The sequence below is a fragment of the Otolemur garnettii genome, unplaced genomic scaffold (genome assembly GCF_000181295.1).
Source record: "Otolemur garnettii isolate 467f Iridium unplaced genomic scaffold, OtoGar3 scaffold00197, whole genome shotgun sequence".
NCBI classification, from domain to species: domain Eukaryota; kingdom Metazoa; phylum Chordata; class Mammalia; order Primates; family Galagidae; genus Otolemur; species Otolemur garnettii.
The window spans coordinates 192010-209131 of record NW_003852592.1 but is presented as its reverse complement, the minus strand read 5'-3'; the positions used below and the strand labels follow the sequence as shown (position 1 = coordinate 209131).

The window sequence follows — 17122 nt, the reverse complement described above, 5'->3', positions numbered from 1 at the left end:
GGGCCCATGGGAAGCTAACAGGGCAGCACACGTGTGATCTCAGTGGAGGCGGGCCCCATGAGAAGCTAACAGGGCAGCACACGTGTGATCTCAGTGGAGGCGGCCCCGTGGGAGGCTAACATGGCAGCACACGTGTGATCTCAGTGGAGGCGGGTCCCATGGGAGGCTAAAACGAGAGCACACGTGTGATCTCAGTGGAGGTGGGCCCCATGGGAGGCTAACATGGGAGCACACGTGTGATCTCAGTGCAACACTCACTGGAAGCATCGAGAGAGAACAGGACAGAGGGTGAGTGGGCCGCACCTCTGTGCACCAGGAAGCCCGTCTGATGAGGGCAAGTCTCATCCTGCCGGGCAGCATAGACATTGACAGCTGGACAAAAGCACATGCCACATCCAACAAGCTCCCAGCACCCAGAGGACTCCAGGGGCTTCTCTCACAGCCACCCGCCTACAGTGCCACCAGCTTCCTCACACTCGCTCAGTGACCAGGTGTAGCGGCCTACCTTGCAGTGTGTAGTGCTGACGGGGAGGCCCACGTTGGAGGCGATGACCACAGTGAAGGCCGAGGCCAGCTCAATCGTGAAGCCACTGCGGAAGGAGCACAGGAAGACACGTCACAGGCACCCTCGGTGTGAGCTCCCTGATAGCCCGCGGGAGCTGGAATCCTACCAGAACACTCTCTGGGTCGACCGTGGGCTGCCGAAGGGGCTTTAACAGCACGGGAACAATTCACACAGAGACTGGGCTGTGCCGTACACGGCCTGACAGGCTCGTCTGTGTGACCTGGTTTTAAAAACCACACACTGCACTGAGTGGGTCAGAAATCCCTGCTGTGTAGTGAGAGGACAGCAAATCAGCCATTTCCAAAGCAGCACAGGAAAAACTGCAAAAGATTTTTCTCAGATTACTGATTTTTCTTCAAATCAGTCTTCTAAAGGAATCTGTATTAAAAATGAATTTCAAGAGGGAAAACCTAAAAAGGAAGTGAAAACCTCCGAGATTTGTTTTTAATTTTTAATTTAAAAAATTTCTTTTGGTACTCACTGATTACAGCAACTCCAAAGTTTGAAAGAGAGAGGACAGGCTCGGCGCCTGCGGCTCAAGCGACTAGGGCGCCAGCCACATACACCTAAGGTGGCGGGTTCGAATCCCCAGCCCGGGCCCGCCAAACAACTACGGCTGCAACCAAAAAATGGCCAGGTGTTGTGGCGGGCGCCTGTGGTCCCAGCTACTTGGGAGGCTGAGGCAGGAGAATCGCTGGAGCCCAGGAGGTGGAGGTTGCTGTGAGCTGTAATGCCATGACACTCTACCTAGGGGGGCAGCTTGAGGCTCTGTCTCAAAAAAAAAAAAGAAAGAAAGAGAGAGGACAAAAAAATTTCTCCAATAAGGAGCTCAAAATTTTGGTTGAGATCTGAAAGTTGTCTCCTAAGTTTATTTAACCACTAAGCTAAGGGCTGGACAACAGAGGGACACACACACGCAAAGCCTGCGGACCCCCAGGATGGCAGGGCCACCTGGGCCAGAGGAAGGGCACCCAGGCAACCTCAGAAGGATGGTCAGAGAACTCTCTGGGCTGCACCGCCCTGTCCCCACTGGCCCCTGGACCTCATGGTGGACAGGTAGGGGTGGGGGACTGCAGGGTGGGCTGTGCTCCCCCCACCCAGCTCTGTTTACCTTCTCCCACCTCTGATCTCCCTGACTCTCTCCTCTGACCCTGCAGATGTGGACAGAGAGCCAGCAAGGGGGTGACATGATGGCATGAGGGGGACACTGCCTGACTCCAAGGCCACGCTCATGCCTCAGAGGATGCACGCTGTCCACCCAGCCCCGCCACTGACTTACCTGGATGGCGTGATGGGGGTGAGGTCTTTCCCCATGGTCTGGATCACTCTTCTCCCCCAAACCCAGAGACCCATACAGATCCCGACGCCTCCATAGAACAGCAGCCAGACGGGGGTGGCTGCTTCCTGCATGACTGCGCCTTGTTCGTAAATCAGCCACAAGGCCACCAGGGGACCAATGGCATTACTGGAAAACAAAAAGAATACTGATTGGAGAACAGAGGCACCGGCGCGGTCCTGGCACACCTCTGTTCTCTTGAGGCACCTTGTTGCACTTTGCAGACACTGTGGGTTTTTTTACAGACTAAAGGTTTGTGGCTACCCTGCACAACTGGCTCCCCCCCAGTACGGGCTCCTTACATCTGTGTCCATGTTCTGGTAATTCCCGCAAGATTTCAAACCCCTCTCCAGTGTGACCGTGGGCCACTGGGCCCTCTGACGGGCACTGACCCCACCAGACTCCTGCTCTGAGGACCACTGAGCACAGGTGTGTGCCTGCCATCTGCCACCAGGTCTCTGGCACTTTACAGTTTCCTTCTCACAGCAGTCTTTCAGGGCGGGGGTGCTGTGACGAGAGCACGGTCAGAGAGGCCGACTTCCTCTACTCAGAAATGCCCTGCTCTGGTTCCCTGCTTGACACACTCCTGGTAGGCCTCCGAGACCCAGTGCCCTCTCCTCTCCAGAGCTGACTCTCACCTCAAGCCTGCCATATTCTGCTCATGTGGCTGTGCCCACACAGGAGCGGGGTGGCACACACACCACTTCTTGTTCACTTCTCCAGCTCTGGAGCCCTCCACACACCTGGCATGCAGCGGGCATTCAAACAACGTTTGCTGACTGACTGAACGAATACATGGAAAGCTGGTAAATCACCAGCCTGGAAGTTCAATACTTTGCAGAATTTTTTTTTCTTTTTCAGTTTTTGTTTTTGAGATGGTCTCACTCTGCTGCCCTGCCTGGAATGCAGTGGCACAGTTATAGTTCACTGCAGCCCTGAACTTCTGAGTTAAAGAGATCCGCCTCAGCCTGCCAAACAGCTGACTACAGGTGCATGCAGATAAGTTTCTTCTTCTTCTATTTAGAGATGGGTATGTTGCCCTGCTGGCCTCAAGCAATCTTCCCATCTTGGCCTTCCAATGTGCTGGGATTACAGGTGCAAGCCACCAAGCCTGGGCTGTGTTAGCAGTTTTGGTAACAAGTTAGAAATTTTTAAGTGGACAGAGGAAAGATTTAAGGGGGTACGAAGGTCAGCTTCTAGATTAGCTCCTAGAAGCTCTTGTGACTTCCCATCACACCTGTCCTTGTGTTTCCCCCTCATTCCCAGTACCCTGCAGGGCACTGCCCAGTGCCTGCCTCCCTGCTTCCATGCTCAGGTGCTTCACCTGGGGTTGCCAGCTCCGGGACAGTGGAGCCCTGCATCTGTCTCACGGCCAACGTCCCTCTGCCCCCAGGTGTACAGAGCCTGCTGCCTGCCCTGCCTTGTCACCCACATGTCACAGCATGTCACACTTCACATATCCAGCTCCAGGCTTCTCCACTCCACCCAGACCTGCGTCTCCCATGGTCATCCTTGCTGAGAAATGGCAGCTCCACTCTTTGGTTTGCTGGGGCCGGCGTGGCTGGACCCGGCCTGCTCCTTTCTCCCATGTCCACTGCTACTCTCAGATGTTCTTCTGTAGGCTGAACTTCGCAACAGACCCAGAACGTGGCTGCCCTGCTGCCTCCCTGGTCCCAGGTTACCCTGGATGGCTGGAGTCACCTCCCAAACGGCCTCCCTACCTTGCCCTTATTTCTCTCCAGGTTTTTCACAAGACCAAAGCCCATGCAACCCTGTCCCACATGTACTATGTGGCCTGTGCTTAGGCCTCTAGGGGCTCCCCTATCTCAGCTTATCCCCTCTGTGGCCTCCAAGCTCTTCCTCAAGTGTACCAGGCACGCTCAGCCTGGGGCCTCTGTACCCCTGTGCCTCCTTCCCACAGAGCCATAGGGCCTGGCCCCTCTGCCAGACCCCACTGGCCCTGCTTGAGCAGCCTGACTCCCGCTGCCACCCCCAGGCTCCCAGCCCAACCCCTGCCCCGTGTCATTCTCCTCTCTGACATTTATCTCCATCTGGCACATGACATTTGCAACTTCTCTGTTTACTGTCTGTGCAGGACCAGGGACATCGGTCTGTGCTGGCCACTGCTGTCTCCCCCACCCGGCAGGCACTCAGCACCCTGTCGCCAAGTGAGCAAACACACTCACCTCACATCGTTGCCGCCATGAGCAAAGGATCCAAAACAGGCGGTGAGGACCTGCAGGAAGTGGAACAGGAGGTGGACCTCCGCCGTGTCCTTCTCCTCCTTCTCCTCTTCTGCGGGGTCCTCCTGCGGCCGGTTGGGGTCTGCCAGCTCGGACGCCAGCTTCATCTCCACGCCGCCCTCCTCAGCCTCGATCTCGGCTTCAGCCACTGCATTGCAATAGCTCGAGTAGCTGTCATAGCGGAGTCTCTTCTTGGAGTAGGACACAGTGTCCCCCACCAGCTTCTCACTGTCCTCAGCGGCAGCCACGTCGGCAGCCCTGAAGGTGGAGTGCATGGGCACCCCGCAGATGGCCGCCGTGTAGCACGTGTAGCTGTTGTTACGTCGCAGGAGCCGCACGTTGCTCTCGGGGGCCGGCCTGTCCTCAGGGCCCCGGTCTACGTGGATTCTGTGCAGCAGGTCTTTGTACAGCCCTGAGTCTTTGTGCACGGTGTGGTACACGTGGCCGTCACTTCTCGTGTGGCCGTCAAAGCCGAAGGTGCCATTGGAGACGGGTGACTTTACAGAGCCGGGAGTCATGGAAAGCGCCCTTCCTAGACAGGGTTGAACAACAGCTCAGGTTCCAGCCTTCTGGCTATAAACCGTGTCTGGAAGGAGACAGCCCTACCACAGAATCACAGAAACCTTAAGAAACATCCAGACCCCCAGGGGTGTCCAGCCTCAAAATGTTTGTGGACACAGACAGCCCGCCTGGGAGGGTCCCACCTCTCGGCAAGGTGGGGCCTGGCACCTGCCTGCCACGGACCTTATCTCTGGAAGGTTGGATTGTGAATTATTTTAATTTTTTCCATCTGCTTAATTTTCTAAATAGACTATAAAGGGCATGTAATGTGGTTAAAATAATAAAACAAAAGGCAACAAAAAGGCAAAACTAATAATACGGTAATTTAAAAGGAAAAGTTCTGCTCAAAAGCATCTTCCAGAAATCACTCCAGTGCTCTTTCTTTTCTGGATACCAGTTAAAGGCAGCATCTTTCTACGGAACTTATTTTAGAAAAATCTCAAATAAGCCACTTCACACAACATAGGTATTCTAGGTGCCTCTTAAAAAGGTCAAGTCATATCTGCAAAGGGAAATTAATCTGCTTTCGTTGGGCCATGTCTGAGCCCACGTCATGGCTGAAGGACGATCTGGATATTTCTCCAGGCTCCTGTGATTCTGTGGTAGGACCAGCTCTTTCCTTATAATTTTTTCTTCCTCCTCCTATCTTCCAGAGTAAACTGAGGAGGAGTCAGCCATCAGGTGACTCCAGCCAAACAGGCAGCTGAGCCTCAGGAAACCCAGTGGGGGGGCAGGCCTTGGTACCCCAGATCAGGCTATAAATAGCTCTTAGAAGAAAATCACAGGACAAGAGTCTGCCTGTGGAGTGGACTCTGAAAGCCTCTCTAGCCTCTAGGTTTCTCCAAAAAATAAAACGGGGGGATACTTTTATGCATTAAAGCCAGATTGTGTACCCCTAGGGCCTGGCCTGCCCCGAGAACGTCTCTGAGCCACCCCATAACCCTGGCCCTGAGGGGGTTTCTTACCGTATGCCACCCGGGGGTGGCTCCCCACGGATGTGCCTTCAGAGGCCCCGGAGGACGTCTCTCCAGCTGCCCCAGTGAGTGGGATGACACTGTCGTCATTAGCCTTGGCCCCCGGCAGCTCTTTAAATACTGGTGACTCTGCTTCCTGAACTTTATTGAGGCTTTCATCAGAGGCTCGTGATAAAGCAGCTTCTTTTTGTAATTTACCTAAAGAAAATACAGTCGTAACTGAAAATTTAGGGAGAGAATTCTTGTTATTGAAAAACAAGCATAAGAAACGTACGTTTAGGTGGAGGCTGTAGCTCAGTGGGTAGGGCACGGGCCACATACACCCAGGCTGGCGGGTTTGAGCCTCGCCCGGGCCTGCTAAACAGCAATGACAACAGCAACAAAAAACATAGCCAGGCCTTGTGGTGGGCGCCTGTAGTCCCAGCTACCTGGGAAGCTGAGGCAAGAGAATCACTTGAGCCCAAGAGTTTGAGGCTGCTGAGAGCTGTGATGCCACAGTACTCTACCAAGGGCGACACAGGGAGATTGTCTCAAAAAAAAAAAAAAAAAAGCATACATTTATCTTTAAACTTTAGTACTTACTTTGAACACCAAAAGCAAAGAAAAAAGTTACAACTATTATACATGGAAAACATAAAGTAGAAAAAGTCCAATCAGTCATGGGGAAAACTCCAGCCGGAAAATTCAGCTACTGAGGAGAAAAATGGGAGTTTAGGGCCTGAGTAATTATATTTAAAAATGACAAGAAGAGAGGGCCAGACGTTATGACCACTTGCCTCAGTTTTTCTATTTTTGGTAGCGATGGGGTCTCACTATTGCTTAGGCTGGTCTTGAACTCCTGAGCCTCGACCTCCCAGAGTGCTGGGATTACTGGCATGAGCCGCCTCACTCAGTCAAATTATTTGTTTTCTAAAATTTCTTTACATACATGTATTCTGAAGGCAAGTCCTTTGTCAGATGTGGAGTCTGCGAACATTTCCTTCTGATCTACAGTTTGTCTTTTCATTTTCTTAATAGTGTTTCTCATAGAGCAAATGTCTTTAATTTTGATGAAGTCAAATTGATCAGTTTCTCCTTTCGTGAATGTTTCTGGCGTGAAGCCTAGAAATTCTTTGTTTAATGCCAGGTCACAAAAGTTTTCCCCTGTTATTTTATCTTACAAGTCTGATTGCTTTCTATTTTTACATTTAGACCTGTGATGAATTTGGGGTTAATTTTTTTAAATAAGGTGTAAGTCTTAGCTTTAGGCTATGGTTCTCTTTTTGACACATGATGACCAAGTGCTCCGGCATCTGTCTAGATGACTATCCTCTCCTCCCTGGGCTGCACTTAGACCTTTGTCAAAAGTCCATCGGTCCCATTTGTGTGGCTCTGTCCTGTTCATTAATCTGTGCACCTCTCTCCCCAATACCATGCTGTCTTCTGGCCTCACAGTAAATCTTCAGGTCAGATAATGAGTCCTTCAACTTTATTCTTTTTTTTTTTTTTGAGACAGAGCCTCAAGCTGTCCCCCTGGGTAGAGTGCTGTGGCATCACAGCTCACAGCAACCTCCAACTCCTGGGCTCAAGAGAGTCTCCTGCCTCTGCCTCCCAAGTAGCTGGGACCACAGGCGCCCACCACAACACCAGGCTATTTTTTGGTTGCAGCCATCATTGTTGTTTGGTGGGTCTGGGCTGGATTCAAATCTGCCACCTTAGGTGTATGTGGCTGGCGCCGAGCCATTCTTAGATTTTTTTCAAAACTATTCTGGCTGTTCTCGTTCCTTTAGCTTTCCATATCCATTTTAAAAGTAGTTTGTGTAAATCTACAAGCTCTCCTGCTGGGATTTCTATTTAAATCGCACTATGTCTAGACATGGCTCTGGGACCAGCCGACAATCTGACTCGCCTGAGTCTTCTGATTTATCAGTGTGACGCATCTCTTCCGTTATTTTGGTCTTTGAAACATGGATTTTCAACTCCATGAATTTTTAACTTTTAATACTCATATTGAAACATGCATTCCCAGGGCAAATTTATTTTCTTCTTTTTTCTTTTCTTTGAGACAAGTCTCACTGTAGCTCTGGGTATCATGGCTGGAATCATGGCTCACAGCGATCCTCTTGCCTCAGCCTCCCCATAGCTGGGACTACAGGCGCCCGCCACATCGCCCAGCAAGTTTTTCTAGTTTCAGTAGAGACAGGGAGTCATTCTTGCTCAGGCTGGCCTTGAACTCCTGAGCTCAAGCAATGGACAAGTATCTTTTTTGGGAGAGTCCTAGGAAAGCTGTCGGCTTCAAGGCTTAAAATTCAATTATGTTTCTGGTCAAAGGAAAACAGACCTGGCTGACTTTTTTAAAAGCCATATTTTTATTCTTAAGAGTGTTTTTATCCAGGTATGATTTATATACAATAAAATGCGTACACCCTGAAAGGGACAGGTGGACGCCCTGCGGCAAGCCGGCACCCCCTGCAGGCCCTCCCCAGGGAGGACGGAGAGGGGCTCTGCCCCTCCCCAGTTTTCTCTCACCCCCTCACCTATCCCAGGCAGTGAGGGGTTTCTGTTGCTATAGGTTCGTTTTCTTTGTTCTCGAATTTTATGGAAAATTCCCTGGCACATTTAATGGAGAATTGGTGGAAATTTAGTGAAATACGGAATCACACAGAATCTGGCTTCTTCTGTTCGATCTAAGGGCTGTGAAAGTCACTGCTGCTGTATCTCCCCGGAGTCCCCCCTCTTTACTGACGAGTCCTCTCTTCTGCTGTATGAATTTACCGGTTTCGTTCTCCTATTGACAAACACTTGGGTTGCTTCCCGTTTCTAGCTATTTTGCTATTCTGACTAAAAGATCTGCATGCATGCCTTTTTCTGAGCATGTCTTTATTTCTCTCGGATAGATACCTAGGAGCGGAATGACTGAGCCACATGGGCACCTTTATAAAGAAACCTTTAAAGAGATTTCCCAAATAGTTGCACCAGTTTACACGTCAGCACAAATAAACGAGAATTCTAAAAGTAACTCCTCTTCACCAACACTTGGGACTGCTAGTCTTTTTAACCTTCAGCCATTCTCGTGGGCATGAAACGGCATCTCACTGTGGTGTTAATCTGCGTTTCTTGGAACACTAACGTTTTGTATTGGGCTGGCAGAAGTTGACTGCATAGTTAACTTCCAGTTACCTGGGGTAACTAGGACCGTATTGCTCACCTGGGTCACAATTTATCAAGAAAAAGTTTAAGCCAGGGGAGCAGCCAGGCAGGAGGCAGGGGACGGGGCGTGTGCCTCGGTGTGTGCTCTGGAGCACCCACGCTTCCCTTAGTAAGTATAACTGTGCCCCTCCACTAGTAAGGATAATTGTGTATCACTCGTGAAGTCTCAGGAATCGGGTAAGAATAAGAGAGTCCATACCTGCTATTTTCCTCCGCATCCACGGACACACAACCAGCCACACGAAAAAGGCGAACACCAGAGCAATTCCGAAGGACAGGAGAGCTATGGCCCACATGGGGAGGACCAGGCCCAGCACTGGGGAGAGAGCAGACCGCAGTGTCGTCATCGGCTTTTGTGGAGGTCAAGCCCCAGAGCAATGGATGTTCCCGTTCCCCAAATCTCAGATGAATCACCTGGACTTTGTATTTAATAAAACTCTCAAGCAAGCTGAGCCTGGTGGCTCCACCTGTGATCCCAGCACTCTGGGAGGCCAAGGCAAGTAGAGCCCTTGAGCTCAGGAGTTTCAGACCAGCCTGAGCAAGAACGAGACCCCATTTCTACCAAATAGGAGAATTAGCCAGGTGTCATGATGGGAACCTGTTGTCCCAGCTACTTGGGAGGTTGAGGCAGGAGGATTTTTGAGCCCAGGAGCTGGAGGTGCTAGGAGCTATGATGCCATAGCAGTCTACCCAGGGCAATAGAGTGAGACTCTAACTAAAAAAAAAAAAAAATTTTTTTTGTAGTTAAAGAAGTGAATTAGAACTTTGCTCCTAGCTTCTATGAACGTTTAATAATGCAGGCTTAGTTATGCTGTTAGCCACGTTATACACGGAAACCAGCTCAAAGTTACCCAACTAAGGTGCTATTAAACGTTTTGATAATAATAAGAGGTTAAAGAATAGGCAGCTGATGCTATAAATGAGTCAGAATTAGTGTACATAAATACTAAGCACAAAAACTCAAAATCACCGAGCTGAGTCACAGCTGAGAGCTCAGTGGTGAGAGGACACGCCCTTTGTCCCTTCCTGAGTGCCCGGCTCCATCAGAAAGCTGTGGTCGGCGCCTCGCTCCAGCTCAGCCCCCCACCTGCATCTGAAGCTGGGAGCTGCCTCTGTGACTCCTCACTGACCCCTCCATGGCCACAGGCCCAGCTTCTGGCTTGTGCGGCCCTGTCCTCATGTCTGTGGTCCACACATGTGGTGAAGCTCCCCAGCCTCACCAGAGCTATCTCTTGCCAGCTTGAGCCCTAAGTGTTCATTACACTAACGTCAGAATCCCACCAACACCAACCAGTCTTCCAGCTTCAAAGCGCGGTTTTCCAGAGGTTCTCCCTGCTTGCCCTGTGGTTTCCTTGATGGTGAAATTAATTGTGCTGATTTTGGCTTCACTGTGTTAACCTGAGCCGAGAGGCGAGCCCTCCGAACCGCAGAGAGAGGGAAACAACTTGGGACATATTTTTTAAAAATGAGTGAACACTTTTGCTATGAGGCCCTAGTTTGTCTGTGTCCATGCTGAGCAGGGCCCAACACACAGTGGAGGGCTGCATTCTGTGTCCTCTGGCAGGGCCACACGGCCCGGTGGGCCAAGACCAATTCCAGAAGGGAGAGTGTGAGGTCAGCCCTGGGCTTCCCATCCTTCGCTTGTGTCTGTCCCCTGCCCTTTGTGCCTCTGCTGTCACACCTGCCCCTGCCATGGAGGTGGCCTGAGAAATCACTGGAAAGCTCTGAAGTCACCTCCTCACCATGAGAAACTGGATGGGGAACAAGAGGAGGGACACGTCACTGAGGGGAGTGGCAAGGAGATGATGGGGGAAAAATGAGGAAGGAGAGAGAAGCCCAGGAAAACAGGGAGTGGGAGTGGACAGAGGGACAGGACGTGGACAGGGCTCTGACTGAGTTGTTCTAGCAGATTGGAGATTTAGCACAGCATTGGAAGAACATGAAGATTGACTTTTAAATGCTGTGTACAGGACGCTCTTCTGATCTTTCCCCAGGCCGCCATCCCATTCTCTGGCTCCTTTCCTCCCCTCAACCCGTCCACACCCCCCACACACACCCCACCCCCCCCTGCTGTATTCTTTCTCTTTCTCTCTCTCTCCCCCAGCTCTCTTCCTTCTCTCTAATATAAGCCCAGGAGTTGGAGCCTGTAGTCCCAGCTACTTGGGAGGCGGAGGCAGGGGACTCGCTTGAGCCCAGGAGTTGGAGGTTGCTGTGAGCGTGATGCCATGGCACTCTACCCAGGGGGATAGCTTGAGGCTCCATCTCAAAATAAATAAATAAAAAAAAAAAAAATAAACTTACACTTTTATATTCTAAAAAAATAAAAAATTAAAAAAATTAAAATAAAGGCTGCATATAAAAATGCAAGCTGGCTTGGCGCCTGTGGCTCAAGTGGCTAAGGCACCAGCCACATACACCTAAGGTGGCAGATTCAAATCCAGCCCGGGCCCGCCAAACAGCAATGATGGCTGCAACCAAAAAATACCTGGGCGTTGTGGCGGGCGCCTGTGTCTCGCTACTTGGGAGGCTGAGACTCGCTTGAGCCCAGGAGTTGGAGGTTGCTGTGAGCTGTGATGCCATAGCACTCTATCCAGGGGGGCAGCTTGAGGCTCGGTTTCAAAAAAAAAAAACAAAACACAAACTGACAGTGTTTATGTCCTACAGCTCCAAACTGCACTGAACAGGTCATAAACATCCAGTCTCAAGGATAAAAGCAATTCGGTACACTCGGCACCAAGGAGGCTGGATCCATGCCCAGCGAGGGTGAGCTCTCTTCTAAATAGAAGTACTTGGTATTGAACCGCTTTCCTGGTGCCCATATCAAATTGTTTCCAAATAATTACAACTCACGGGCCAGTGAGATTCGCACATCTTCCACTCTGTGGTGGACAGTCAGGCACTGCTTCAATTGCTCACATTCGCTCAGCCAAAAGTGGCTGCCAGCAACCAGTGCAGGCAGCCCTGGACCGCAGCCCTCGGCTCCCACCACTAAATGGCCTTTCATCTCAAACTCCTTTCATGTTCTGAACAGCAAAGATACAATGAACAGTGGTTTAGCTCTAACCTCAAGTATCTTGACAATTCTATTCTGGATCCCCAAAAGATCAGAAGAATATTCACGTCACTAAGGAAAGAAAGACACAGAACTTTTCATAAAATGTGGCTTCCGTGGTCATTACTTTATCGGGCCTCTTGTCTGTCCCACGTTTAACACTCGTTACTAGAGTCTATCTGGCTGGGCTGGGTGGCTCACGCCTGTGATCCCAGCACTCTGGGAGGCCCAGGCAGGTGGATCGCTTGGGTTCAGGAGTTCAAGACCAGCCTGAGGAAGAGCGAGACCCTGTCTCTATTAAAAATAGAAAAACTAGCCAGGCGTGGCAGGAGCTCCTCAGCTACTCAGGAGGCTATTCACAGCTACTGAGGTCGCTGTGAGCTATGGTGACGCCACAGCATTCTACACCCAGGGTGACAGAGTGAGACTCTGAGTCTATAAATCAACCGATTGATCTTGTGTGTACCAATAGGTTTTAGCCATATGACTTTCTAATACGCAGCCTGGCCATTCCCTCCTTGTGAACTTCCTTCTTACTGACTCACTGCACGATTTCTCATCTGGATTTTATCAGCACATGTGTGTGCTGCACAAACACCAGCTGTGCCACAGGAGCTGCAGGTATGAACATTCCTGTCATTCTCCCCTCGGGACACACTTCCCAGAGGACAATGAACTGTCACTACCTCTGCCTTCCTAGGTGCAGACGAGGGAGTCTGCAGGGGTTCTCTTCTGATCTCCTTTTTCTTAAACAGAAGCGGAGCCACACTGCCCGTAATATAACAACGTGCCGTGGGTGTCTCCTCACGGCAGCACACACGGCGTCACCTCCTTTGCACAATTATCTTTACTATCTTGCTTCCCTGATAAATTCCTACTTTTTGTTATTTTTTTAATTTTAGATCAATACATTCAAAGCATGAGAGGATCTACCTACGTAACGGGAATCCTGAAGCAACTTATTTAAGAAAAGCAGCATTCCTGTGATATTAAAAAAAGCCCATCTCCTAATTTGCTCCCTAAGTAGGATTTTTTCTCTCTCTCTCTCTCTTTTTTTTTTTTTTGCATGTGGCACCAGCTTTCTCAAACCAGAATTCATTTATAATAATTTTGAAAAGGAAGTGAATTTAAGTCACTTGCCTTGATCCAGCCCTTGGTGATAACTAGAGACTCTTCTCACTCCAGAGCTGCCCCGGCCTAACGGGGAAGTCAGTGCAGTTGTGATTTCTGGTTTCTTGCCGGCTTGCGCTGCACAATTACAACACGGATACAGAGGCCCTCTGGGGACAGAGCTCCTCACTCAAAGCTAGCTGGGGGCCTTGGGGTTGCTGAGGTTCTGATTTCCTTGAAACTGGATCAGAAGCAGCTGCAACCGGGAGGAAGAGGAAGTGATAGGGGAATAAGAGCTGGAGGAGGAGGGAGAGGAGAGGAAGATGAAGGAGGCTGAGATGGTGGCAGTGGCTTCGTCTCAGGTTTAGTTTGAGAATTCATTTGCTGGTAAAATATAGCGTACAAAGGTTGCTAGTTAGAGCCTTGTAAGAGCAGCACCCCTTACATGAACATCACAGTAGGGCAGCGGCGTTTATGGTGAAGGAGGTAACCGGAGCCGTGAACCTCAGACCCCCACACAGCGGAATCACCGCAGGCCCCTGCTGGGACGCAGACTGTGGGCGACCGGGGCCCGCTGGGGCCTGAGAACCTGTGTTTCTCACATGTTACATGTGATACTGATGCTGCTGGTTTAGTGATGACACTTTGACTTAGAAGCTATATAAGGCTGGACAATTAAGTTCGTGAACTCATCCCCCAAACGTGCTATACGCCTCGTTGGCTTATCACCGTGGTCACCTTCAAAGGGCTCCCCTTGGCCATCTGGTGAGCACAGTGACCTTCAGCAATGAGGTCAGTCACCTTTTAAAGAACAAGTTTGTGAACTTAATTGTCTGACCTCCTATGTAACTACCGGAGGCTCAGCTGTGCAATCTTTCAAAGCACACACATTGATTTCCAGCACTCACTGTTCAAACAACCAGTTCCACATAACTGAAGAGTCTTCCATTAAAAACGAACTTCAGGCTTATATCAACTCAATTAAGTACTTTATTTCCTACAGTTATTTTTTTGGTTCTTGCAAATCACTTGTTTAAGAACAAAAATGCAAAGGCCATTTTTTAGTGCCGAGTTAGCCTTGGAAGTGTTAAGGATGACTTTTACTCGAGGAAAGTCATGTCAAATGTGAATAGAACAAGTCAAACTAAGCCCAAGACATAAACACGTTCGCAATAATTTACAGTGGAAGAAATCTAAACAACATCTAATGCAACCCCCTTTAATTCACATTGGATAAATGCAGAAAAATGCTATTATTCAAAATTTCAGACAGTTGGAACTGGGTAGTGCTGGCCTTCATTTCTTTGCTTTTATCTCCGAGGGCTTTATGTGTTGGATGGAGATGTTCTAAGGAAGAGAGGAACCTGGGAGGAAAGAGCCCCAGGTGGGCAGGCACATGCCGGACACCACTACAGGGACTCCTCAGCCCTCATCTTCGCCAAACACGACACCACGGCTACTTATGACACAGCTGGGCAAGCAGAGATGCCCCATGTGAGGACACAGTATGAAATTAAAGCCTAGGCTTGGTGCCCGTAGCACAGTGGTTATGGTGCTGGCCACATACACTGAGGCTGGTAGGTTCGAACCCGGCTCGGGCCAGCTAAACAATAATGACAACTGCAACAAAAATATCCGGGTGTTGTGGCGGGTGCCTGTAGTCCCAGCTATTGGGAGGCTGAGGCATTCAGTTGCTGAGGCATTCAGGCATTCAATTGCTTAAGCCCAAGAGTTTGCGGTTGCTGTGTGCTGTGATGCTATAGCACCCTACTGAGGGCAATACAGTGAGCACTCTGTCTCAAAAAAAAAAAAAAAGGAAAGAAATTAAAGTCTAATTTGAAGGACAAAACCTTTAGTGCTTACATAAAAATAAGATTTGGACTCACATACCAGGTATTCTAGAAACATCCCCCAGGAACCAAAATATTAACAAAGTCCTTCTCTGACTCAATGGAGGAACAAACTGGTCCCTCCTTCAGAGTCATGAGCTGTTTCTCCTTCCTCCTCCTTAGGAAACCTCCCCGGAAAACTTTGGGCAAGAGATTTTCCAGAGAAATATGTGGAAAAAAATAGAAAGGGTGACTCAAGGTTTGCTGGTGACTTAATGCTGAAGGACTGAGCTAGTTATGACTGACGGGAACAAGACAGCCTCTGAGGTACAGGGGGCCCTCTGCGTCCTGGGCTCAGAGGACACAGTGGTGACGTAAGGGACGGCGTGTCTGCAGATTGTGACATCACGGGGCTTGGAGGATACCAAGGGACCACTGCAAGAGCCGTGATTGTGCACCAGGTGCCATGCCTGTCTGCCTGGCCTCATGACCACAGCATTACGGGAGAGTTCAGGAAGTATCAGACTAGTTTACGATAAGGAGACAGACTGGGGAGGTGAGGAGAGGTTACATTTTTGACAGAACAGCTGCCCAACCAAAGTACTTATTTGATGCTGACTCCAGGACTGGGAATACTGTCTGTGATGTTTCATTATCTATAACAGCCGTATACAGATTTTATATATTCCTAATACATACAAAAACATACGACCAGCTTCTTAAACACATTGGAAGACATTTTTAAAAGGAGGTAAGAGAAAAGATAGAATTTCTGAAGGTTATCCAGGCTAGAGTGCAGTGGTGTCATCCTAGCTCACTGCAACCTTGAACTCCTGAGCTCAAGGGATCCTGTCTCAACTTTTCCAAACATGCCATCATGCCTGGGTAATTTTTTATATTTCTGTAGAGATGGGGTCTTGCTATGGTGTGCAGGCTGATCCCCAACTCTCGAGATCAAGCAATCCTCCCACCTTGGCCTCCCAAAGTGCTGTGATAACAGATGCGAGCCACCACCCAGCTGGGGCAATTTTTATTGTCATTCACTGTAACATGACATACCAGCTACACTATGTGTTTCACCTACCAAGGGTGTCCAACCTTTTGGCTTCACTGTGCTGCATTAGAAGAAGAGTCACCATGGGCCACACATTAAACACACAAACACTAACAAAAGCTAATAAGAAAAAAAAAGTCCATGGGTAATTTTTGTGCTGCCACCACAGATCAGCAAAAAAGTCCTTATATAATCAGTAAGTGGCCCATAGGTTGGACACCCCCGGCCTCTATCTCACACACCAGGGCAATGCCACAAGCAAGGCCCTGCAGCTCAGGACTCGACTGCCTGGTCCACATTCTGGTTTTGCCCCTCTCCCTAGCTATATATTAAGTCCTCAGCATTGCCCCACCTCAGTTTCCCACCAATATGGCCTGTCTCCTGGAGGAGGCTCCGTGGACCGTGAGGATCGCGTCATCATGTGAAGCTTGGCTCAGCAGATCTGTATTATTTATTTCTCCGGACAGCCTCATGAAATATTTATATTATCTTAGTGTCCCACCCATCACACATTTTAATTTTCCCTCGAAAGACTAACTCCCTCGAGAAGGTGATTCTTTTAGCAAATGTGCACTCAAACTGCAGCAAAAAAGACAGGGAAAAGAAAAAAAGACAGAGAAAACAGGCCAAGCATTGGGAAAATCCACACTTGTCTTCTTCTGACCTTTGGAAGAAGCACCGGGAAGCAAAACTAGAGGAAGCTGGTGCTACAAACGGCAGCCTCAGTCTCCAAGTCACTGAGCAGGAGGCCGCTGGCTGTGGTGGGTGGCTGTGGCTTGTTCAGCTAATGTGAATGTGAAAAACTTATAAAAAATTAAGAACAATCCAGATGTGGTGGCTCACGCCTGTGATCCCAGCACTCTGGGAGGCTGAGGTGGGCAGATTGCCTGAGCTAAGGTGTTTGGGACTAGCCTGAGCAAGAGTAAGATCTGGTTTCTAAAAGCTAGCTGGGCATTGTGGAGGGCACCTGTAGTCCCAGCTACTCCAGTGAAGCAGGAGGATCACTTGAGCCCAAGAGTTTGAGGTTGCTGTGAGCTATGACACCAGGGCACTCTACCCAGGGTGACAGAGTGAGACTCTGTCTCAAAAAAACAAACAAACAAACAAAAAAAACCAAGTAAAATAAAATAAAATACAGTAAGGACAAGCACCTGCGTCCAAGATGGTTATGGATGGACCAATCTCTCTGCTGTGGTTTTCTCTGACTCC

General features: G+C 49.5%; 1 protein-coding gene across 4 annotated transcripts in view; it reads right to left on the bottom strand.

The window, feature by feature from the left end:
* SLC20A2 (solute carrier family 20 member 2) overlaps positions 1-17122 on the bottom strand; it is a 57165-nt gene that overhangs the window by 7529 nt on the left and 32514 nt on the right. For all 4 annotated transcript variants that reach the window (XM_023507667.1, XM_012812229.2, XM_023507668.1 and 1 more), the window contains 5 exons: positions 9068-9184; positions 5671-5877; positions 4088-4676; positions 1845-2030; positions 506-590 (listed from right to left, as the gene is read on the bottom strand). In XM_023507667.1, coding sequence (XP_023363435.1) covers positions 506-590; positions 1845-2030; positions 4088-4676; positions 5671-5877; positions 9068-9184 — 1184 coding nt within the window. The remainder of the gene's footprint in view (positions 1-505; positions 591-1844; positions 2031-4087; positions 4677-5670; positions 5878-9067; positions 9185-17122) is intronic.